This window comes from Sciurus vulgaris (genome assembly GCF_902686455.1).
Source record: "Sciurus vulgaris genome assembly, chromosome: 11".
Classification (NCBI taxonomy): Eukaryota; Metazoa; Chordata; class Mammalia; order Rodentia; family Sciuridae; genus Sciurus; species Sciurus vulgaris.
The window spans coordinates 65,512,699-65,522,278 of record NC_136472.1 but is presented as its reverse complement, the minus strand read 5'-3'; the positions used below and the strand labels follow the sequence as shown (position 1 = coordinate 65,522,278).

The 9,580-nt window shown below is 38.7% G+C and overlaps 1 protein-coding gene across 1 annotated transcript; it reads left to right on the top strand.

Annotated features, from left to right (window-relative positions):
- Nucleotides 1-6,414: 6,414 nt before the first annotated feature.
- LOC306640974 (olfactory receptor 2AG1-like) lies at nt 6,415-7,365 on the top strand (the record flags this gene model as incomplete). Its single annotated transcript, XM_079105743.1, has 1 exon — nt 6,415-7,365. The coding sequence occupies one exon, from the start codon at nt 6,415-6,417 to the stop codon at nt 7,363-7,365; it is 951 nt and encodes a 316-aa protein (XP_078961869.1).
- Between the last annotated feature and the right edge of the window lie 2,215 nt (nt 7,366-9,580).

The window sequence follows — 9,580 nt, the reverse complement described above, 5'->3', positions numbered from 1 at the left end:
ATCCGTCTGGTCCTGGGCTTTTCTTGGATGGTAGATTTTTAATGGTCTCTTCTATTTCATTTCTTGATATTGATCAGTTTAAATCATGTATGCTCTCGTGGTTAAGTTTTGGAGGAGCATATGTCTCTAGAAATTGGTCAATGTCTTCAGTAGTTTCTAGTTTGTTGGAATACAGATTTTCAAAGTAGCTTCTTATTATGTTCTATATCTCAATGTTGTCTGTCGTGATATTTCCTTTTTCATCACAAATTTTAGTAATTTGGGTCTTCTCTCTCATTCTCTTTGTTAGTGTGGCTAAGGGTTTGTCTATTTTGTTTACTTTCTCAAAGAACCAACTTTTTGTTTTGTCAGTTTTTTGATTTGTTTTTTTTTGTTTCAATTTCATTGATTTCAGCTCTGATTTTAATTATTTCCTGTCTTCTACTACTTTTGCTGTTATTCTGTTCTTCTTTTTCTAGGGCTTTGAGCTGTAATGTTAGCTCATTTAGTTGTTGACTTTTCATTCTTTTCTGGAATGCGCTCCATGCAATGAATTTTCCTCTTAGTACAGCTTTCATAGTGTCCCAGAGATTTTGATATGTTGTATCATCATTCTCATTGACCTCTAAGAATTTTTTAATCTCCTCTCTGATGTTTTTTGTTATCCATGTTTCATTCAATAGCATATTATTTAGTCTCCAAGTGTTGGAGTAATTTCCTTTTTTTACTTTGTCATTGATTTCTACTCTCAGTCCATTATGATCTGATAGAACACAAGGTAGTATCTCTATTTTTTTGCATTTCCTAAGGGCTGCTTTGTGGCATAACATATGGTCTATTTTCGAGAAGGTTCCATGTGCTGCTGAGAAGAAAGTGAATCCACTCGTTGATGGATGGAATATTCTACATATGTCCATTAAGTCTAGGATATTGATTGAGTTATTGAGTTCTATGGTTTCTTTGGTTGGTTTTTGTTTGGAAGATCTATCTAGTGGTGACCTTGGTGCATTAAATTCCCCCATAATTATTGTGTTGTGGTCTATGTGGTTCCTGAAATTGAGAAGGATTTGTTTGATGTACAGGGATGCACCATTGTTTGGGGCATAAATATTTACTATCATTATGTCTTCCTGATTTATGGTTCCCTTAAGCAGTATGAAATGTCCTTCTTTATCCCTTCTGAATAATTTTGGCTTGAAGTCCACTTTATCTGATATAAGGATGGAAACCCCCACTTTTTTACTGAGTCCTGTGCATGGTAGGGTTTTTTCCAATCCTTTCACCTTTAGTCTGTGGATGTCTTTTTTCTATGAGATGAGTCTCTTGCATGCAACATATTGTTGGGTCTTTCTTTTTAATCCATTCTGCCAGTCTATATCTTTTGATTGATGAGTTTAGGCCATTAACGTTCAGGGTTATTGTTGAGATATGATTTGTATTCCCAGTCATTTGGCTTATTTTTGGTTTTTAAGTTGGCTTGGTTTCTCTTTTGAGTGGTTTTACTCTAAGGTAGTTCCTCCCTTTGCTGACCTCCATTGTTGTTTTTCATTTCCTCCTCATGGAATATTTTGTTGAGAACATTTTGTACCTCAGGCTTTCTATTTGTAAATTATTTTAACTTTTGTTTATCATGGAAGGATTTTATTTCATCTTCAAATCTGAAGGTAAGTTTTGCTGGGTATAGGATTCTTGGTTGGCAACCATGTTCTTTCGGAGCTTGAAATGTGTTGGTCCAGGCACTTCTAGCTTTTAGAGTCTGGGTTGAGAAGTTGGCTGCTATCCCTATTGGTCTCCCCCTGTATGTAATCTGATGCTTTTCTCTCGCAGGCTTCAAAATCCTATCTATTTTGAATGTTAAGCATTCTCATTATAATGTGCCTTGGTGTGGATCTGTTGTGATTTTGTGCATTTGGTGTTCTGTAAGCCTCTTGTATTTGATTTTCCATTGTATTCTTCAGGTTTGGGAAATTTTCTGAGATTATTTCATTGAATAGGTTGTTCATTCCTTTGGTTTGTATCTCTGTGCCTTTCTCAATCCCAATAATTCTTAAATTTGGTCTTTTCATGATGTCCCATAGTTCTTGGAGATTCTGTTCATGATTTCTTACCATCTTCTCTGTTTGGGCAACTTTATTTTCAAGATTAAATATTTTGTCTTCATTGTCTGAGGTTCTGTCTTCCAAGTGGTCTAGTCTTTTGGTGATGCTTTCCATTGAGTTTTTTATTTGGTTTATTGTTTCCTTCATTTCAAGGATTTCCATTTGCTTTTTTGTTTGTTTGTTTGTTTGTTTGTTTTTGAGAATCTTTATCTCTTTGTTGAAATGATCTTTTGCTTTCTGCAGGTGCTCTTTCAGCCTATTGGTATTATCATTCATTGCCTGCATTTGCTCTCTTATCCTTTGCTTCACAAATCATCTTAATCATGTATAATCTGAAGTCCTTTTCTGACATTTCTTCTAACATACTGTCATTGGATTCTATTAATATAAAATGTAGATTTGTTTGGATCATTTTCTTCCCTTGTTTTTTCATGTTGTTCATGTCTCTTCCCCTCTAGCAGTGCAGATCTGGGGTATTACAGATTTCCTCCTATAGGCTTATAGTGGCCCTATAGGTTTCCAAAACCCTTTCTTTAAGGGGAGATCAATATTAGCAGTGCCTAATTCAGACACTATGCAATCCTAGACCAAATAGCCCCTATGAGGACAAAAACAACATTGTCATAATAAACAGAATGAGTTCAAATATTATGTTCAGTAAAACAAACAAATTTTCAATAAGTTCTGCAGTTTCAAATGGAGGACAAAGAGGATGCAGAGGGATGTAGAATGTGGCTGTTAATGGGATAAGAAAATATACAGAAGTTCTAGATAATAGAAAGGGTGAGAGTGTAATCAAAAGAAATTGGATGTTAGCATGCAAAAAAGCAAGAAAGAGACTCTGAGGGAAGAGGTAAACAAAAGGAAAAGAGAGCAAGAAAAGTAAAGAAATAAAAACAAATTTTTTTCAATAAGGAGAAAAAAGAAAATCTACAGTATAACAGTCATATAGTAATGAAGCCTCCCAGAGTTCAGTAGCCTGATGCATGAGAGGTACCTGACAATGAGCTTCAAGCCTCCAGCAGGCTTCTCAGGATGGGTTTTGCCCCACCAAAAGATCGGAGCTATGGCTTCCAGGATTATCGAAGATGGCCGCTCTGGCTTCAAAATGTGTTGGCAAATGGGGAGATGCAGCTCAGGGTGTGGCCATGGTCAGCTGGAGGTTCTGGAGGTGGGATACAGTTGATCAGGCAGGGGTCCTAGAGGTTGGGTGTGTTTGGTGTGGTTGTGGGATCCTGGAGGCTGGTTGCAATCAGTCGGTCTGGTGTCCCAGTGATAGGGTGCAGTCAGTTGATCTGAGGGTCCTGGCGGTAGGGAGCAATCAGTCGATGTGAGGGCCCCAGAGGCAGGGAGTGATTGGTTGGGCTGAGGGATCCTGCAGGTACTGTAACAGTGAACTCCAGACAACAGCAGGCAACTGGTGCTCCACTGGCGGTCAACGATCAGTTTGCTGACTGTTGTCGGACGATCAGGAGGTGAACCGCATGCGGTGGGCAATGGATAGGTGTAAGGCAGACAATGGACAGGCAAGAGGCAGGCAAATGGTGGTTGATAGGTGCCTCTTGAAGCTTTCTGCTTAAAGCTCCCTGCTTTCATTCAGGTCAGTGTCTCTCCAGTTTTTTGAACAATTTCTGGGTGTTCAGGAGCCAGTCCTTCTCCCTAGAGTTCTTCAGCCCCTGCACAGCAGAGCAACCTGGGGCTCTTAAGCAGGAGAGTGAAGCCTACAGCCGAATGGCCCATATGGCGGACCCCTGTAGGTAAACTTTTTAAAACATTTTAAAGAAAGATTAATCTTACTATATTTAAACTGTACCTTATTTAAAAATAAAAAATGATAATTTCAAATGAATGAATTTATGGATGTTAATATTCTGCCTCTTTAGCCTTTATTGACCATATGTAGGAAAAAAAATCCCACTCCCATGTTATTGTTTTTGTAGAAAACATTCTTTTTACCTTTGAAAAATCATAAATGTTTTTATGATTGTTAAAGTATTAAGCTTCCCAATTCAATACCAACTCAATTTTTCAGTTCCCCATTGCTCCCTGCATTGTATATATTCCTTTGGCATTACTTTTCCTACTCCTAAGTTTATTTTGAGGGGAGTAATTAAAGGAAATCCTTTTTGTTGTTGCTTTCAATTCATCATCATTCATTAATGATGGTTCAGCTGCACGTGGAATTCTAGGTGTAAAGTTATATTTCCTCAGCATTTTAAAATATATTTCTCCCTTGTCCTACTACCACAGTTGATAGTCCATGGTCATCTAATTATGTTTACTTACTGGGTAATCTTTTATCTCTGAGACCATTTAGAAGACTTTAAGAAATATTGACCTCTACAACTTCATTACTCTGTGGACCTCTTTTTATCTTATGCTCAATACTTGGAAAATTGAGTATTCTCTTCTAGCATCACTGTGAGAGGCGACTGTAACAGCAAGACATGTGCACACACATAAGCCAGATGGGTGTAGAGGTCAATGAAGAGAAGACCTCATGTTTACACTCTCCACACAGAGCAGTCATATGGGAAGGGAAATGGTCCAGGTGAAGAGGGCCATCAGGAAGGGAAGCAGCACCCCACAGGCCAGGAAAGCTCCTTATGCTCTGGGGAAAATCTCTGGCACAGGGAGCCTTTGCTTCCTGGTGTAATCAGGCAGAAATACAGAAGTAGGTCATCAGTGTCTCCCTTAGGGTTGAATAGAAACTTAGGGCCTCAGAGGTCATTTAATGAGGGAAGAATGCAGAATACCAATACAAGAAATACACCCAAGAGGATCATTAACACCCTATATCCTGGATCAGCATTTTCAGGGAGGTCATGCGAGTTGCCAGGATAAATAAGTCCCTCTGAAAATAGATGTAGGACAGAGTAAAGGGAGGAAAATAAAATCAGCCTCCTCAGGGACACAGCCCTGGCTCACTACTGGCCTGAGGGACAGTGCAGTTGGCATGGCATTGTCTCCTTTGGGCAGCTCTTCTATCATCTGTTCCTCCTTTCATAGTCACTCTCAGATGCCAACAGGAATAAAGGAGAGCCTGCGTCTCTGGATCCAAGAACTCAATCTGACCATACCACCAGCTGGACGGGCTCCCTGCCCAGAAACCTGTATGACATTAGGAGTTTCTACTAATTCCTTTCAGGTGTGAGAGCAGAAAAGCCACAAGAAACTACCCAAAGACTGTGTTAGCTGCTGTCTGTATCCACTGTCATCTTCACAGAAGATTTGCAGATGAGAGGAGGGAATAGAAGCCCCCTGACACCTGATCTCGATTGGATATCTGAGATACTTAACCAACTTAGCAAATATTCAACCATCAAACACTGCAGAAGAAAGTCATATCCTACCTCCTATTTCTACTGGAATATCATCAGCCTTTGGACAACTCCAGGGAAGTTTGAGAGATTAGGAATGGAGTTTTCTCACAGCTGGAGGTAAAGACTTTGTCTCCCTTTCAGGGAAGTATATAGCTTCTAAGTAAATTGAGTCAAAAATTGAGTTGAACACAGACCCTAAGAATATAAACTACTCTGTCTGCCAGATTCCCTCATGCTTTGTGCTTTGTTGTTCATCCCAATCTCTGTAATTTTGGTTTCCTGAACATGAATAGAGAACTAGTTAGGATTGATAGTCTGCTATAGGCCAGGCCTGAGTATCTGCTTCCATAGGATTCTCAAAACCTGTTTTTTGCTATTGCTGGCCTCTGGGCATTTTTGCTCATATCAGAATGCTTCCATAAGGACCACTGAAAAACTGATGATAGTCTTGTTTCATGTTCTCATATCTTTTAACCATTAAGAACTGAGAGCCCCCAAAGACATCAGTGGAAACAATGAAATTTTAGCACATTTATGCCATGATACAGCTAAATGATTGACAGAGGATATTGCACTTTTAAACCTTTAACTGCATGCTATGAATTGGCTTTCACTGTTCCATGGGCACAGTGCTGACTCCTGTCAATCTTAGGCCTCTATTGGTTTCTCCATGGGAGTGGATTCCATGCCCCACACACAGCTTTCCTCACTGTTCCTGTGCCTTTTCTATTCAGTGCAAATGCTCTGGGTTTTCAGAAAGGAAAGTGAATGTCTGGGACAAAAGCAGGAGAGGGCAGAGAATTACTGGGGCTAATTACAACATGCAATAGTGCTCTTTTGTTGCCTTCATCATTTGTCCCAAACACAAACACTCATCTTCCTGGAGAGCGCCTCAAGCTGTTGTATTTCTAGTTCTCCCAATAGCCTAAGTGACATTACAAAACTTGGGTCCATCTTAGCAAAACCTCACTGAGAATCCCTCTGGTTCTAGGCAACTAAAGGAGTCACGTGCAATGGCACTCTGGAACTCCTCTACGTGGGGAAGCAGCTTCATCTTGGTGGGCATTCTGAATGACAGCAGGGCTCCTGAACTGCTCTGTGCCATGATCACAGTCCTGTACATGTTGGCCCTGGCAAGCAATGGACTGCTGCTCCTGGTCATCACAACAGATGTCCGGCTCCACGTGCCCATGTACCTCCTGCTGGGGCAGCTCTCTCTCATGGACCTCCTGTTCACATCGGTTGTCACCCCCAAAGCCCTCGTGGATTATCTGCGCAGAGAAAACAGCATCTCCTTTGGGGGTTGTGCCCTCCAGATGTTCCTAGCTCTGACGCTGGGTGGTGCAGAGGACCTCCTACTGGCCTTCATGGCTTATGACAGGTATGTGGCTATTTGTCATCCTCTGAACTACATGATCTTCATGAGCCCAAGGGTCTGTTGGCTCATGGTGGCCACATCCTGGATCCTGGCCTCCCTAAGTGCCCTAGGATATACTGTGTATACAATGCACTATCCCTACTGCAAAGCACAGATCAAGCATCTTCTCTGTGAGATCCCACCCTTGCTGAAGTTGACCTGTACAGATACCTCCAGATATGAGCTTATGGTTTATGTAATGGGTGTAACCTTCCTGATTCCCCCTCTTGCTGCCATCCTGGCTTCCTATACACTAATTCTCTTTACTGTTCTCCACATGCCCTCTAATGAGGGGAAAAAGAAAGCCCTTGTCACGTGCTCTTCCCATCTGACTGTGGTTGGGATGTTCTATGGGGCTGCCACATTCATGTATGTCCTGCCCAGTTCCTTCCACAGTCCCAAGCAAGACAACATCATCTCTGTTTTCTACACAATTGTCACTCCAGCACTGAACCCCCTCATCTATAGCCTGAGGAATAAGGAGGTCATGGGGGCCTTGAGGAGGGTCTTTGGAAAACACTCGTTGACAACACACTCAGCCTTCTAGATTGCTCTGATAGCTACCTTCCAAACTTCATTTCTCCTCAAAGTCAGAGATTTCAATTATGAATCTCATGCTTACAGTAAAACCAATATAGTAAAGAACATATTTTATGACAGAGAAGTTTAGGTGTGTACATACTGTGCTTTCAAATTCTCCTTCAATCTCTCCAAGAGGTATTTTCAGCCATACCATTTAAAACTACTAATAACTTTCTTTAAAATTTATTATTTCCCCAAGTAGGTACTTAATTAACAGGTTCTCTAGGGAATTAACTTGGACTTGACCACTGAGCTTTTTAGCCCATCCTGGATCAACTTTAGAGCCAGAGAAAATGATTTCTAGTATATGCACTAAACAAGACTCAGATAACAATGGGGTAGGAGTCTTGAGATTGCACAAATTTAAAACCAACTGGTCTTGTCTAAAGAGCATACAGTTATAGTCTGGTCTAATGTCCCTGTTGGTAGTAGTTTACATGTATCTGTTTCATGTTCAGTCTTTTCCTCTTTCCCAGCATTGGCCAATAGGGATGTTCCCACATGTGTCTTTACTTGTTGTATGTACATGAGTGTTTGTTTGCATTTGACATGGGGACTTTTAACAGTGCTTAAAATTCAAATATCAAAGAAATGAAAAAAGTAGAAAGTGTAGGCTTTCCATGAGCAAGGGCCATAGCAAACATCTGTGTTTCTTCTGTCTTGTTAATAATGAAAGCACTCAAGTAGAGCAAAACTTTGCCTTTCCATTTTTCTAAACCTGTCTTAACAGATTTCAACTATTGCAACATTGTTCCAATATGTTTGGCATGTGTACCCCTGTTCAACATTATACAAAGTATATGTTGTATCAAAATATCACATGTACCTCTATAAGTAGGTACAATTTTTCTGTTTTTATGTATTAAATAAAATAAATTCAGATTTTAAGAAAACAAGGAGACAACATAATTCATTTTCTTGCTGATTTAAGTATCCTACACTGCTATTAGTTTGTTTATAAGTCTGGTAATATTTAGAACACAAACTATGAACAAAAGTGAAGCTTAAAAATATTGTGACACTATTTTGGATGATCCTACTATTTGTAGAAATTGGCTATTATTTTCTTGTTTTTTTTTTTTTTTTCAAAAATAAAATCATGCTACAACTGCTTCATTTTTATCTTTAAAAGAAAATCTTTTTGAGTTGATCTCATAGAAATTGAAAACAAAACAGTTGTTATCTGAGGCCAGAGAAAGTTGGGGTGAAGGGAAGGGATGAATAGTAAGTTACAGTTAGATATGAGCAAGAAGTTCTGGTGTGCTATTGCATGGTAGGTGACTACATATAATGATAACATACAGCACCATTCAAGTTACTAGAATAAAGGATTTTGAAAGTTTTCACCATAAAGAAATGGTAAATGTTCCAGGTATAAGCATGTTTAATCTAATTTAAATAGTATGCAATATATCCATATATCAAATATTATGCAATGTATACATGTATCAAAACATAATATGGAACCCCACTAAAATGTACATTTTTGTGATTTTGTGAATCATTTAAATATATGAAAAAGAAGTTGTTTTAAAAATTAATAAAAATCAGTATAGTAGAAGGCAAAACTCATGTAAAATCTCCTTAACCCAGAGATAAACTCTGCATATATCTAGATGAATTTCCTGCCATTTCTAATGCAATTAAAACTGAGTTGATATGTTCCATGGAGAAAGACAATTTTTACCCATTTTAAACAGTGATGTTTTCCCGTGTTGTACAGTGACAGTGTGAAGAGCCATGGGTAGGTTGTCAGAGGGTAGAGGTTACAATCAACACCTCCACTTATTGTCAAACTTTAAACATGCCACTTAGCCTCTTAGAACTGAATTCTGCAGTTGTATAAACTGTAAGTTGACAGTAATAATAAGACCTATTTCATTGTGTTCTTGTGATGATTAAGTTAGTGAATATAAATATGGAATATTTAGTGAGGCATCTGGTATAGAATGATTACTTCATAAATCCTAATTCACATATGATTAAATTGTCCTGAAAATGCTAAATAGTGGTATAATATTACATCATATGGATGTTTTGTTATGTAACTTTTTCATCACATTAAATATTTAATGTTTTTTTGTGTGTGTTTATGCATATTAAATCAGCAATGTTAATTTCTTAAGTATATGAATTTTTCTTTATGAAATTTCTTACAAGTGAAGTTACATACATTAAGG